Source organism: Rhamphochromis sp. 'chilingali' (genome assembly GCF_963969265.1).
Source record: "Rhamphochromis sp. 'chilingali' genome assembly, chromosome: 4".
Taxonomy (NCBI): Eukaryota; Metazoa; Chordata; class Actinopteri; order Cichliformes; family Cichlidae; genus Rhamphochromis; species Rhamphochromis sp. 'chilingali'.
In genome coordinates, this window is record NC_137948.1 from 27,391,835 (window position 1) to 27,408,068 (window position 16,234).

General features: G+C 41.9%; 1 protein-coding gene across 7 annotated transcripts in view; it reads right to left on the reverse strand.

Annotated features, from left to right (window-relative positions):
• Positions 1-16,234, reverse strand: part of lrba (LPS-responsive vesicle trafficking, beach and anchor containing) — a 172,739-nt gene that overhangs the window by 85,754 nt on the left and 70,751 nt on the right. For all 7 annotated transcript variants that reach the window (XM_080880583.1, XM_080880587.1, XM_080880584.1 and 4 more), the window contains exons 34-36: positions 13,255-13,319; positions 10,996-11,104; positions 777-943 (exon numbers count right to left, since the gene is read on the reverse strand). In XM_080880583.1, coding sequence (XP_080736709.1) covers positions 777-943; positions 10,996-11,104; positions 13,255-13,319 — 341 coding nt within the window. The remainder of the gene's footprint in view (positions 1-776; positions 944-10,995; positions 11,105-13,254; positions 13,320-16,234) is intronic.

Below are 16,234 nucleotides of genomic sequence, written 5' to 3' on the forward strand. Positions count from 1 at the left end.
ATGACAAATAATACACCATAACCTGATGCCGATATGAAACAGAAACAAATAGAAAAGGAAAACAAAGGCAGCGAGAGATAGACTCCTGATCCAACGGCAAACTAACCCTCGCCAGACGAGTCCCTGGAGACTTAGTGCAGCCTAACAAGCGTGAGCCAGCAGCCGTCTCTGGAGCTCGCCATTACACACTACCTGCACAAACAGCCATCATTAGGGAATAGCTGCATTGGACTGTGCTGCCTATTTGGCGAAACAAACACAGAGGATAAGGTTCCCTCTGCTCTTAATGGGAACTGAGCTGTTCAAATGGCTTTCATCTCTCCCCCCGAATCAATGCATCATTCAACCCGCGGCTGACATTTTCACCTTTGCAAATCTAATTTAATCAAAGTCATGAGTACTGGTGGCTGAGATTAAAGATAATGAGATTAAAACCATAATGGCGATTTGAATAATTTTCAAGCCCGACAACTGGATGCAATTGAAGGCATTTCTATGAAATTAAAGTAATAAGGTTGCTTCTTGATTCTTACGATTATACGGGCTTATCAAAAAGGAAAACATAATGATGAGACAAAAAACATGTTCACGCACACACACACACTAAATAAAATAATGGATTAATAATGGACTAGCTAAAGCATACTGTGTGAATATAAGCGTGAGGGAGGGGGGAAATAAATAAAAACATTTTTATAATACGTCTAATCTGATCTTATTTGAAAGCGGAGCACAGCTCTGTTTGACACTTTACACAACCACAGTTTTTGTTTTACCTTATGGAAGAGCCGCCCCAGGCTCCATGTTTGTCAGTCAGGATGTTGACTATCTTCTGGATGAGCTGCGTGGCTGTCACATGGTCGCGGTACTTGGCCGCACGGATTAAGTGGTCGCACAGTTTCTCCTCATCACGTTTGTCTGCTGCGTACTGAGCACAGCTAGACTGGAAAAGAGAGGGAAAACAAACACACATACATTAATAACGATGCCCTAGCATAATCTATAAAGTGCACATCGCCAAAAACCCCCAAAACAAAACAAAAATCACACATGCATGTGCCACACATTACACCGTGCTCTTGTGTGTAAATAACACAAACAAAAACCACACAGATATGAGCACAATGGTGTTTTCACATACAGAAACTCTACTCTGAATAGAACCAAATGAAAAGCACAGGGGGTCATTTCTGCCCTCGTGTCATGTTGATTAATAACAGTGGACATGTATTTTCTAATGCCCTCCAGCACACCAAATCACACGATACCTACAATGCACAGGGAGGACATTTTTCTCTGTCTGAATTTGTTATCAGAACGGGCCTTTGAACTCGGCAGCGATGCTGAAACTAAAACACCTTCTGACAATAGGGGCTATAATTTGAAACAGTGTTTGGAGCTTTCGTAACCAATTTTTACAGCGTATTCAGGCTGCAATCGTGACTTACTGTGGCATGCATATTGATGATGAGAAGTCAAAAAACAAAGAAGAAGAAGAACATGGGCTTTGTATTGCATGATTAATCGCGTAGTCTGGGTATGATATAGGACTGTTTATTATCGACCACCTTTAGATTAGCGTTAAACTGACTGACTAGTGCAGCAGTCATACAGTAACTATTAAACTCAAAAGCATGGCTGAACAAATACAACAAGCCCTCTCAAAGTTAAGGGTAAAGCGCTTTATAATGGGCCCTCCTCTTCAATTTCAAGCACAACATTTCATATCTGACAGAAAATCTATAGGTATAAATCACAGAGGGGCTTTTCTGTGGGCTGCTTAATTATCAATCTAAGTCTCTTTATGTGGAATTAAAGGGGGCCCTGACCTTCCTAGAACGATGACCTAGTCACTATACTTCATACAGAAAAGGGTGCCTTAAATCTGGGACAATCTGTGAGTCCCCAAATTTTCTACTTAGTTATATGCATTAAGCTCCTTGCAGGTTTCCATCATTTATACAGATAGCAAGTAGCAGGCCTGCAACGAGTCTACTTCTATCTGCTCCTGTGTGAGACATGTAAAGTCTGCAGTACTAATCAGCGGTGCTGGGTTCAAACTCATAACCATAAACAAACACTTCATCACCTGTGTGTTGAGCCTGCCCAAACACCCAAACCCTCCATGCTGTAATGGGCTTTGCTTCTATCCGAAGCCAAAGTCTGTGGGAGAACAGGCCAAGTTCACAGACTCGACCTTAAAATAACAACCAAAATTTTTTTTTTTTTTTTTTTAAAAAGCTCAGCATGTAAGTAGCGCCATTAAAACCCAAACTTTGGTTTGCTTCTAAGTGGAAAAGACAAGTCACAGTTAATTCCAGGGGTCATACCGTTGATGTGAAGTCAGAGAATATGCCGGGGTATTATGAAGGACTTATTATGTTATGCTATTATGAAGGTTTGAGCGAATAAGTAAATCTCCCTGCTGGCACCACCTTGCTTTCCCTCGCATACAGGTCGCACTGACAGGATAGAGGACAGAAACTGAAGAGAGGCATTCAGAGGCATTTTAAAAACAGACTGTTCTTTCATTCCTTTCAAGGAATGCCAAAGAAACAAGAAATAAATTAAAACTTTCTGTTTCCACTTTAGTTCATATCATGCCTCTTTGTGAGCCACTAAAGCAGTCAGTGTGATTATTTTTGATAAGAAAACACACTTTAAAAAAAAGAGAGAGGGAGACGAGGACATCCGAGTTAAAAATGCTCAGCTGGGGTTGAAATATGGGAGACTCTTCTCCGTTTGCCTGCTACTCAGACAGCCACCAGGGCACAACTTGCTGCCAGTGAGAGCGTTATGACTTGCGACATTGTAATCATGGGCAGCACCTTCCATTACACGGCCTGGCTGACAGGGTCGGGCCAACGTGGGTGCTGGCTCTGCCGGAGGGAGACAGCTTGGTTGAAGACGAAATGATAATGGCTGGCATTAATCGAGTCAATTACGCTGAGTCGTGTCTCCCGCAATTCATCTACAGTTCAAATAAATAACTAGGGATGTGTGTTGGAGTTTTGGGGAAGGAAATGGCCTAGCCAGACGTGACTGGAGGGTGAAAAGAACAACAATCATCTCTAAAAATCACACAATGGTGGAAAATAAGCAAGACGCACCTGCAGAGATGAAGCGTGAGAAAGAAAAAACAAAACAAAATCACATGAATTTTAATCACAGCTGAAGCCGAGTTTATAACGAGAGAAAAACAAACACGCAAGCTTTCTGTGGCTGCTAAATGTTACCGAGGCTGCCAACAGATTGTGTTTGTGCCGTGTTGACTACAAATAATAAGCGGAGGTGGGGGGGTGTTAGAAAACGAGGAGTAGACTTTCACATCTACACAGCAGCGTTGTACTAGTGTCAGCTTTATCTAAATGCTGTAGTTGTTAGATGATGCCTTGGCTCCCCTCCTTCTCTCCCTCTGTGGGTTGAGAGGGTTAACCAGTATAATAGGCTGGAGAATGGAGGCTCATTACAAGATATCAGCCCTATGTTTATCAATTAGAGTGACAGAGAAAGGTCTAGTGGTGTTGCCGTGCCACGGCGAGCCTTCAACACGCCGTCTGACAAAGCCAGGGTCTCGAGGTTCTGACGGAGAACAGGAGGAAGGAACAAAACCAGCAGAGATATTATTAAAGCGCTTGATTTGCAATCTCTTGACATTGGTGGCACGTCAGGGATACAAGTGCGCCAAGGCTGGGCCTATTGCTCTACGAGATTCTCCAATTTCTCACATCCGTCGACAAGCACTCCCAGAGGGTTTCATTTACGAACGGGCAGAGAAACTGTCCAGAGGAAGGCGAGACATCAGGCTTGTCCTTGTCTGGCATCAGAGAATGCAAATATACTACAAATAAATTCCTCCTGGAACACAATGGAGGTCTAGTGAGACAAGGGGATGAAATGAGAAAGGAGGGAGGGAGGGAGGGGGGCGGTTGCTAAACAAAAGTAGATGGCAAATCGGTCCACCACCACCACCAATTGGTTGCAGAGAGATTCTCTTGCACTTGATCTCTTGCCCTCGAGTTTTCAAATTGCAACATAAAATGTCACCAGGGGAATTCAGACAATAGGCAGGGGAAGAAACGAGTGAAAGGACGAGGAGGGGGAGAAAAATGAGGGCTTAAAAGTACAATGGCGAACAAAAGTCACCAAATGACAATGCCTGACAGCCACTTCAATTCTGAAATGATGCTCCTGTCATGCTGTGCTCCCAAGTATTGATTTTTTTGCTTCTTCTCTTGGAGCGCCAGAGGGAGAGAAAAAAAATAATCTAATCCAGTCGAAACAGATCCCTGCTACTGGCATCAGCCCACTGCTATAGCCATCATCAAGGTTAACGCAGGCACAACACTTATCAAAGTATCCCTCTCCTCCTTTCTCCTCCCCCGGCTCCTCCCCTCACACTGATCTTTAATGGACTGGTCACCATGCTTGGCTGGCAGCCTCTTCATCTTTTCTTACCCAGAAACCACTTGTCTCTGCAAAAACCTCGCCCTCCTTTTGCCACATCAGTCTGCACGGCTGCCATCTCCTTGCGCGATAACTCCGGCACAGCTTCAAGGTCGTGCCACGTGAAAAATCATTCGTGTTAAAATGTCATCTGGAGATGAAAAATAGTCAAATGAAGGCAGGACGCAACCGGATGAAAAATTTGGTTGCACCTCTCCTGAATTTGCTGTTGCCCAGAAGTCAGGAAGGCAAGGTTTTAGTGGCACGGTGCTCAAGCTGCATGTAAAAGCAAATCTCCACCAAAAAAACATAAATAAAAATAAAAATAAAAAAAGAATTAAAGCAGCAAACAGACTCATTGTGAATAAAAACATCTAAAAAGCATACAGCAGTGACAGCGATGTGCTTTTATCCAGCATTACAAGCTCACCTTCAGCCATTAATAGGAACAAAAATATATATATAAATATCAGGAGAACATTCCTCCAGTGACTAAAGGGATGGTGTCGGAGTGAAACAAAGGAAAATGTGGAGTAAAGTCATATTTCGGGGTGAGGTGGTCAGTAATAATGATGGGAGCTGCGGAGGAGGTACCTGGGGACTTCATTATGTTGACAAGACAGCAGGACTGAGACTACTGTTCTCCTCTGTAACCCACTTCTCCTTTTCCATTTCTTGGCGTCTTAAGTGAAACAGTCAATGCTGTGCTGTGCTGTGCTGTGTGTGCTGTCCAGGCTGGAGAACTAGGTGCAGTTTCTCACTTTTCTTTTTAAAAATGTGCCCCTGTTCTCATGGTGGTGCGATACTATCGCACAAAGACACTTGTTTTGTTTTATTGGGTCCCCCCCCTCATTCTCTTTATAACAGATTTGCCTGTAATGAGACGCTCGGTAAACCAGCCCTGCTGACATACTACATTACAGCAGCGACAACTACATGACAGCAGGCTACAGTTGGTGGCAGCTATCAGTTTGAGTGCTGCGAATGTGGTGGTGAAAACAGCCTTTGGGAGTTACGGTTTCTGACTTTTTCCCCTGCGTGTGTGGTGGAGTATCCCCCACTCCCCACAGTGACGATTTATTAGGTATATGAGAAATAGAAAAATAAGGAAACTGCATTAGCACTCACTCTCGCCGGGCATTACTTGTATCACTCATAAGAAAACAGTAAAGTATTTTGCTCATTTTGTTTTGTTTGTACTTCTTAAATTTACTTCTAGAAATTTGCATTTCAGTAAAAACTAGAGCAAAGTGGCTTTTGTTATTTCTCCTGTTGAAGCCCATTTTAATAGACTTGACATAATTGTGTGTATAATTATTTTATTACTTTTTATTCATGTGGAAACGGAACATAAGTAATTATTTAGTAAAATTATTTTAAATGAGTAATGAAAAATATCAAGGGGGGAAAGTTTTTGATCACAGGTTGGTTTTGCTTCTCAAACAAAATACATACTTATTCATGAAGATGGCACATGTATTCAAATTGTTATGCCATTTAATTAATATATAACCTCACATTATATATAGCTCATTATTATCTCTTAGACATTCAGATCAATCTATTGGCCTTGAAAGGGAGGTCAAAGGTCAAATATGACATACTTTATATCTTTATGTGTTACTTTCTATAAGTTGGCAATAAACACCACTATAGTAAGAATAATAGTTTCTACATTTTAAGGCTTTTTTGTCCATTTTCAACCAAAGAATTATTAAATGAACATTACAGACCTTGGTGAACGTGAGCCAAATTTTAATGGATTGTTAAGTCCGCTGACTCCAGTCTACATCTCTACAAAGTTTTTATCAGAATTCATTCAAAACCTTTCTGTTTACAGACAGAATGTCTCACATGCGAAAACTACCAAAAATATAACCACCTCAGCAGAGGTAGTAATAATCTAGGTTTGGCTTGATTTATTTCTTCTATCTTTTCAGATAACTAGCACCAGACAGGTATTGCAGACAAGTTTGTTCATTAGTTCATCAAGTAACCTCAAATTAAAAGTAAAGAATGACACAAAATCACCAGTTATGACAGCTAAGATTGTCTGAACAGTAAATCTGTTGACAGCTAACGTCAAGAGACATCGTTTAAGATACAGTCTTGAAACTTTGCAGGTGCTTGGTTGGAAAGTCAGGGTCAAGTTTATTCTCCATTGATGGAGAAAACCAGCCATGCTGACATGACTCCCTCAACAAGGTTGTCTCTAAATAAAGAAGTTATAATTCTCATGCACTATAGAGTGGGAGAAAGACTTCTGCTAAAGCATTGCAATAGCCTTGCAAGAAAATTATATTGGCAGTCAATAAAATTTAGAGAAAGCAGAGATATCATTTCACTGTAAAATATTATTCCGGTCACAGATATTAAATCACTGGAGTGTAAAAGAAAACATAATTCATCAGACCAAGTCACATTTTTCCATTGCTATGTGGTCCACTTCTGATGCTAACGTGCCCAATGTGGGGCTTTCTGTGTTGGACAGGGGTCAGCACGAGCACTGACTGGTCTCCTGCTATGCAGCCCCATAAACAAGAACCTGATGCACTGTGATTTCTGACATCTGTCTGTCAGAACCAGCATCAACTTCCTCTTCAATTTGAGACACAGTAGCTCGTATGCTGGATCAAACCACACAGGCATCCTTCGCTCCCCACATGGATCAATCAGCCTTGGCTGCCCATGACCCTGTCAGTGGTTCCTCACCATTTCTTCCTTGGACCACTTTTGACAGATAATGACTGGTGCAGACTGGGAACACCCGACAAGAGCTGGAGTTTTAGCTATCACAGTTCGACCCTTGTGATGGTCAAACCCACAATTTTGTGCATATTGCCTGTTTTTAACATATCAGCACTGAAGACAAATGTTCACTTGCTTCCTAATATATATCTTACCCACCAGATAACCAGTGTCATTTACTTCACATGTTAGTTATATTAATGTTATGCCTGATCGGTGTATACTACATTAAAAAAATTAACCTCGGTGATTCAGACTATTTTAACAGATGTTATCTGTAAAATGCATCCTTAGCCAGAGTTTCTCTGAGATGCTCAGCACAGTCTGACAGTTTGTGGTAAACGCTCATCCACAGACTACAGGTTTATGATAACAGAACATAATGAGCATCAGTTCAATGTTAATGTCATTAACATGGAGAGAAGGGCCAGATCGTTTTACAAGCTCAGCAGAGGGAAGACAGTGACACCAAGCACTAATTAGGCGCTATCGTCTGGCTTTCACTTGATCTCTCAAACAGTAAAATCAATTACTCCAGAGAGCAGCAGAGGATGAATCAAGAGGCTATATGTGGGGAAAAGGCAAGAAGCAAGAAGGAAGAGTAAGAATAGAAATGACTTGGGTGTTGCTCACTCTTCCCTATCTGAGCCTTCTTATCTGCCCTTCTGCCCCTGAGCCCACCACATTTCATCCCTAATGAACAGCCCCATAAAAAGAGGGAGTTCGATTTCTCGCTCTCCTTCTTTCCATCTCTCGGGCTTCCTCTCCTCCCAGCTCCCGTGGAAGATATCGGAGTCTATCATTTGCTGTGCTGGGCGGCAGCATCCGATCTGCAGATCTCCTTCACATTAAGGATCCTATTAGATAGAGAACCCTAAAAGGTAATTGGATTTCCCCCCTAGTTATCTTCATCTCTGTTTCACCCTAAGCCCGCTGTAATAACTTACTCTCAGGGCCAAAGATAACTCAATTCTGTCCCACAGAGAGCCAGAGAGAGTGTGAGTGAGAAAGAAAGAGAGGGACAGTGAGAGAGAAAAAGCATATGTTACGTCTCTGAGGCAAACGGGTATCTAAATCAAAACGCTCCTCTATCACTGCCTTCTCAACGATATGCAATCTGACAAGGAGTAAACATAAATTTGTGTTTTTATGGATCGAATTAATCTCATTGCTGGTGCCTTGGTTGAGATTTGCTGCTGCTGTTTAAAACAGAATTTCTCAGATGTAGCAGAGGATGGGGAGGGAATTGCTCTCTTTTTTTTCCCCCTTCAGAAAACCTTATTTTGATACCTCAAATGACGCGCTGTGGGGGCCCATTTGGAGGTTTATTTCCTCACAAAACAATAACCAATCTGAAGTGTCACCGCAACACAATGCAGAGAAACAACCCTTTAAAAATCTGGGACATAACTGAAAATTATTTCACAACCCCCCCCCCCCAAAAGGGTGGGGGTGGAGGGCCTTTCATTGGCCTGTTATTTTTATTGTGGCAGTGCAAAATGAAACCATTGGCTCCAGCAGGCTCAAGTAGAGCTTGTATAGAGGCAAAAATCAATACAGCAATATCAGAGCAAGACTTATCAGGGTTCGCTTCTTCTCAGAGGTCACCGTGGAGCAACTGCATTTAAGTGGGGAATTCAATTGTGAAGCATAGTTTGGGACAAGCTTTGCTGGGTATCTGATTAAGGACAGCTGGGAGGTTGCAAGGGAAGGTAAAGTTACAAATGACAACCCCAAAACACAGCTAGCTTTGCAGAGGAACCTACGTTTTCTTTGTTGCACGTAATATGGAAACAAAATCTATGAAAGTGAATGCTGACAAACCCACAATGCCCTAAAATGCAGAAAGAATTCAGTCTCCATACACGTAGCTACCCCTCACAGAAGCGTCTTGATAAACTCTGTCATAAAATCCATCATAGACTATTTAGTTTGTGTAGGTAACTACACAAATGACTTTATATTTATTAAGGCTTGAACTCAGTTCAACTGTTTATTCTTGCAATACTCCCTATTTCAGTACACATTTTAAAGGTTTTCAAAGCCCAGAAGCCTCAGCTGGAAGAGATGTAGAAATATAGAAAGAGAAAATAACAAGAAAACACAGCCAAAAAAAAAAAGAAAAAAAAAAAAAAAAGAAAGATATTAGATTTGCAGACCCGAGGACAGCAAGTCTGTTCTTTGCTCAACATGCCAGGCTAGCAATCAGGACCTGTATGCTGGAGAAATGTAGAAGGGATAGGACATGGTTACAATAAGAGTACGTGGCCCACGGCCACAGCAGAAGGCTGAGGCAGCGCAGGATCATTTGGGGCCATCGTGTGCAAACTGACTGCCTGGTCTGTCGATCGGCCAGTCTAGCAACCTACTGTAAGATGCTTTTACTTGCCAAATGCCCAAACCTGCATAGACTGGAATAAAAACAAAAACTGCCGGTATTACCCTTGCAGAACTTAATCATACTCTAAGAGTCAGTGCTGATGATGATAAGGTCAAATCATGTCAAACAATACTGTGCAAATGACTGACACTTGGCACTGTATGAGCAGTACGGGTTCAGCCGAATAACATGACAATCACACAGGAAAGCAGTCTAGCCTGTGATTGCCATGTTTTGCTCTCTTCACTGTATAAATGCTCAAGTGCACGAGCTGTGCCTCCACCCCTGTGATTGACTTTCTGCAGTCTTAAGGGATTCTACTTTACCCAAATGTAAGAAAGACCCTTCCTTGAACCTTAAAAAAAAAAAGAAAAAAGAAAGCATCACATTTTACTGCCAAGTGGGGGCCAAGGCTTACACACAGTGAGCCCTTCAGGCCAGCACCTCTCAGGTCTGTCTGCAGCTTTTAGTGCTGGCAGGTTCCTGAGAAATGATGGTGGGAGGGATGGAAGAGAGGGGAGGATGCCATATTCCTGTCATTGGCAAAATACACCCCCAGTGGGAGTATAATGGACAGGATCTCAGCAGGACAGGAAATGATTTTGGTGAGATCTAGAAAGAAGAGTCGGGGGAGTGAAGTGGAGTTGGACTCGCGAAGGGGCAGCGAGAGGTGCCTACGGGTCAGGACAGAGTTGGCCCGGCGGCTACATGTGAATGGCAACGTTTGTCCTGAGAGCTAGAAGGAGGAATAGGAGAAGTTAAGACACAGAGGCAAGTCCACCGTTACACTGAGATGTACAGGGATAAATTAACACTAAGCTGGGGCTAGCCAAACTGTATGTGCAAAGCAGTTAACACGCGCCTGAAACTACATCTGTATGTGTCTCTATGTTCCCAATTAGCCAGGGTTATGTTTGAAAAGTAAACATTTGTCTTCTAGATTTACTGTGACAGATTCTACAACTTTATGGTTTAAAGTAGCCACTGGATCAGCACCTTTCCCACCACTTTTACCGCTTGTTTGTTTTTATTCAACATATACACAGTCAGAGCATACCAATAACAAGTCAAGAATTCTTATCAAAGCAGTCAAAGCTGCTGAAATGGATAAAGTTGCCATGGGTCACACAGGGGGAAAGCCAGACTGATTTTGCAAACATCCTTCATCCTTATTAAAATATAATTAATGATATATTTTTGATTCCAATTCACTGAAAAAGCTGTCCTTGCATCTTTAAGATAAATTGTGGCAAACGATTTTAGTGTCTATGAAAACTTCCTGCGCCAGGCTGGTGAAAATCACAGTTTATATACATTTTCGTATTTTTTTTTTATACTTTTTTTCTTCCGTAATAAAAATATTTTCAATGGGCATTTTGTGTTCATGCTTGTGTGTTTGCCTAAACTGCGCAGCATCTTACCTCAAATTCTGCATGTTTATGAATGTCTTCGGCCCTCTGTCGGCTGAGGATGAATTCAGCTTCGTTAGCCACACGAACCAGGTGGTCCTTCATGGTGTGACTCAGAAGCCTGAGGGCAGATGGGAGAGTGGCCATCAGTACACTGCAATACTGTGTAAGATTTATTCCTTCATTAACATAACAGCTTATAAGTCATTTAGCCTCAGACGCTTCGAAATTTCACAAAATCGAGAGCATCACTGTATTTACAGCTTGTTTAAACCTACAGATAAACCCGCCATGTAATATCCATGAAATATTGAAAAGGAACCGTGCGAAATAAGCAGAAAATCTAATTTGAAAACCAACACAAAGCACATTTGTCTTCTACCTGGGGTGCAGGTGTTAATTGATCTGTTAATGATATGCATCTGACAAGAGGGAGGATCTCTGCTTGTGTTGCTACATATGTAGTCTACCTCCTTCTTCTTATCAGTGTTGATGAAACATGCATGTTATGTGTGTGCGCGGGTCACAGAAACCTCTCCGCAGCCCCACAGGTCAGGACTGTGCAAAGTGGAACAATAACAGACCGGTGGACAGAGAGGAGAGGTGGGGGCAGGCTGGGACTGGCAGCGGGATGGCTGTAACCTAAGCCTCCAGTTTCAGCACAGTGCAGCAGGGGAGCGGAGGCACTGGGGCCTCTGCAACCTCCGAGTCCTTATTCCGGCCCCACTATCAATAACCTAACCACTGGCACTTCTTTATACCGCACCAAGTTAATGATTGCACATGTGGTCAAATCCTGTTAAAATAGGGTTGTAAAATTCAATCATATTAAGCACGTGCCACTTTAGAAGAACTTTTAAAATCTTGTTGGAAAGAAAATTCGGGAAAAAAGCAGTTTGGATGGACTGGTCATACCTGCATACCAGAAAATCCAGCAGAGCTGCACCAAATTATTTTCTTTACTGACAGAAAATGGTGTAAATCTTATAGGCAACTAGAATTAGGGGCTAACAAGTCAGGTTTTTACAGAAAAAAGATACATTTACTTACATTAACTGTTGTAAGTAGTGAAAACCAAACAATATACATCTCCATCTCATATAGTAACTGTACTTTTCAGGGTGTGAGCTGTATTATATATTAACCATGTCCAACTTCTGGGTGTTTTACATGAAAGGAGATACAAACTACACTGTAAGTAATTGACAGCTGAATAATAGAAAATCCATCATGTACATTGACATAATGAATATTAATTAATTATGCAAAAAAATTAGGATGTTAAAAGGAAAGATTAATCCACATCATAATATAGCCCGATCCCTGAAAAGTACAGCATACTCACAACGTAGGATGGTTTTCCACTTCTGAATCTATTTTCCCAAAGCAAAGTGTCACATACTTAAAACTTGGATGGATGGATACATAGATAACGTATTAAGAATATCAAGTATATTAAGCTTAAAATTATTATATGTCACAAACGCCAAAGTTGTTAATAGCTGAAGTACTTTTTGGGTTGACTGCGATTTGAGTGTATTTCTTATTTGTTTATCCTCCTATGAGTCTGTAATAAATAAAGATTGATTGAAAAATTATATTATATATTACATGTATCATAACAGCAAAGTCTGGAAAGTAATTTTCTAACACTTTCTTAGACAAACACGTCAAATGATAACATTGCTATCTCATTTGTGTTACTTGGGATTACCCTCTGCCAATTCTAAAAGCTGAGGATCAATAATAGAAAGTGTTGCTCTACCAACCTGAAACTGAGTGTGAATACTACAAAGGAGCCAGAGTAAGAAGGGTGACCTCTTATTAGCAAAATGAAGCTTCATATGTGGGAATAATTGAAAAACAGAGATGGTAGCCGACAGATAAAGGCTCAGGCAGAAAGGCCCGAGTGGCAAATTAAGAGCGATTTCCCAAGTGTTGCAGAGGAACCAGCACTCAGAGCTCCTATCACCTTCTACCTAAACCCTCTTTCTCTCCCCAAGTCCCACTGGGATAAGCAGGTATTGAATGGAGCCTTGAACGCAGCGGTCCTCCATCCTCACTCCCCTAAGTCCCTCTGCGCTTTTCAACCATTGATTGTTGTCTTGAACAGCCACCATATTGCACGGGCCTTGAGGATCTCGGGTGCCCGAGTGGAGGAGGGGTACGATGCGATCCGAGGAAGGTGAAATTGGAAAGTGGCTGATGAATGGAGGTTGGAGAGATAATTTAGTGCTGCTGCAAGAAGAGAGGCAGGTCGGAGTTACCTACCTGCCTTCGTTTACCAGCTCGATAAAGGCTAAGCCGGCATTCTTCTGGATGGAGTTCTGCCATTCCTGCAACACAAACATCAACATGTTACTGATGCAACTTTTTACAATAGTACAGAACTCTGTTGCTATACATTAGCAGCAGCAAGAGGCAAAAATGATACGTTTACAAGATAAGTGAGTTTTTCTTAGTCTGGGTCAAAGTGAATTTAGTTTGAACAAAAACAGTAGCTCCATGTAAAGCTTTTAATCCCTCTGACTTAGCTACTTCTTTACAGGCCCCTAATATCACATAAAACATGATCCAAAAAGGATTAAGAATTGCTTGGATTAGCGCCGGCTGCATAATATGCGAGCCCACCATTGCGCAGCAGTGAAAGAGCCGTGTTGAGAGTGCATTTATCACAAGTAAATACACACATTTCTTCCTCTCTTTGACTAGCGTTATGGTTCGAGGTGTCAGTCTAAACAATCCAACCGCAGCCGTGTGCGCCTTATATCCTCAACTTCGAAGGGACAACGAGAGAAGGGAAACTCGGCCGGTCATCGTCTCTCATGTTCTGTTCCACATTTCAACACCTTCAACGCAACCGTCAAAAGAATAATAAAGCAACAAGGTCACGGGGGGCTGTCTGAAGCTCACAGCGTTTCCCCCCCTTCTTCCTCTCAGGGGAGCTGGAGAAAAATGCACAAAAAAATTCTCAGGTTGGAGACCTAAACCACCAAACTACTCTTACAAAAATCATTATTCAAAGCTTGGACTTCTTTTTTTCTTTGCATTCTTAATATTTTTGTTAACCAACATTAAAACTTGCCATCAGTTGACAAATGTTTAACAGTTACTACTGTGAGAATAACTGTGATCCACAATTTATTCAGACTTGGAGACACTTTTATTCCAAAGTAATCAAAACCACTAATTTTTATCATTTCCATTTAATCGTTTCACAGAGACACAGAACAGCTATGAAGTGAAAAACTTGCGTATAAGCCTAAACTCGGCTGTCATCATCTCTGGAGCTGATAGAGGAAATCGTGTGTTTACACAGAGACTAGCTTTTCAGTAACCCTTAGAGAGCCCGCAGGGACGTGAATATCAGCGCTGCGAGGAGGAAGGAAAGATCAGTTTACGAGAATTTCTAATACACATCCACACATATCTGTGGGTGCGTCGAGATTTTCTCACCTGTGCAATTTTTAAGCACAAGCCCATCAAAACTAATCACATGGCAGTCAAGAGTACCGTTCTTCTGAAACGCCTGTGCACCATCACTCTGTGCCCAAGTGCACGTCATATACAAAACAACCTTACACTTAACCTCAGTTCATAACTGCTTTTTGTCCTGCAGGACCATATTGGCATTGACCGTGTTTACAATACATTCCAAATACAAGAGGGCACAGAGGGAATACGAGTCTGGGCGAGGGAGTGGAAACAGCGTTTCTGGGAGAGGGTTTTGTGGCTGCTTTGGAGGAAGCATGTCAGAGTAGCCTTGGGGCCTTCTAGCTGAAGCATTGACTGTAGTTGAAGGACATTAACCATGAGTGTTAGCCTGTGGCTGTGTGGATATTCTAAACTGATCCAGACTGTGCGAGCTGGATTTCAAATAAACACCACAGGAAGCAGGGCTGTAAATAGAGTCGTGCTCTGGAGAACCAGAAAAGCGGTGACATAAAATTGCCTTTATGCCTTTAAAGCCTTAAAGATTTTGATGCCAGACTCTAGAAAGTAAAAGATTATCCTGAAGTAATAAAGATTGGATCTGAATCTGTGGCCGGGATAAGCTCTGCGTCTAAATTAGGCTCGATGAAAAGCGTAGAGACCATTGGCATTTTGGGGGACATGGACAAAGGTGATAGCAAGACTAATGGTGTCATTATGGGCAAGAAATGGCTCCTCTAGTTGAATTAAAAAAGCAGTGACCCTGATCTGAGGGACATCTCCCAGTGACAAAAAGGAAACAGGGACAGGTCAGTGATAGAATATTGGATATTGGCTGCCCTGGTCAGCAGTGTCGCAGCTTTTATGGCTGCGATAGAGGCCGTGACCACATCGCTCCTGTTGAGAGGATACAAGCAGCCATTTGTGACCTCTCACCTTTAACCTGACCTCCTAACAGATGATAGGACGCGCGAGAGAGGCAGCCGATCTTTGATCCCGACTTTAAAGCGATCGAAAGAGAGAGATCGTGCACACGTTTAATGCACTTTACCGGCATTTATGTTTTGCTATGCATGAATCTGTTCATGAAAATGCCTAATGTCTAAATCTCAAGTCAATAAGACAGCTCTGTTTGCTCTGCGTTCCATGATGATGGCATTGAGTCTAAACACACATGCCATGCACTTCCGTCATTACAGCTGATTATCCATAATCAACTTCTAAATATACCACTACCACTGGTGAGAAAACACAGACCTCCTGAGCAAAATCGCCTTTCAAACATCAGACTCGCCACAACACAAGGAAAACATTTTCCAACACCGAAGAAAGAACCGTCTCGGCTCTGTCGAAATAATAAATAAGTCAGTTGTGCTTTTCGGTGGCATCACTCATAATCACAAGTATTTGTTGATCTGAAAGGCTCGGGGAATACAACTTTAGATGAGACGGCAAGAGCATAAATCTGCATGTCATAAGTGGCAGAGCAGCAGAAGCTAAATTAAAGAGGCTAAAAGCTACTGATTTTTCCTCTCCCCCCTTTTACTCAAACGCCTCACTGTTTAATGTATTTTTTTGCCACATTAACTGAACAGTGAGAGAAAAAAGTCAACCGATGCAAATAAAATGCACGCATTCAAAGAAAAAAGAAAAAAAGGCTCTAAAAATATACTGCTCTTTAACCTGATTAATACGGAAGCTCGGTAGTTTGTTATTAATGCTGCGTCTGCTGCGCTTGTGTGTATGAATAACTTAACACTGGTGTACATTTTCAACAATCCACATCTGCATGTTCAGATGCTATCTGCTTAAAGAAAAA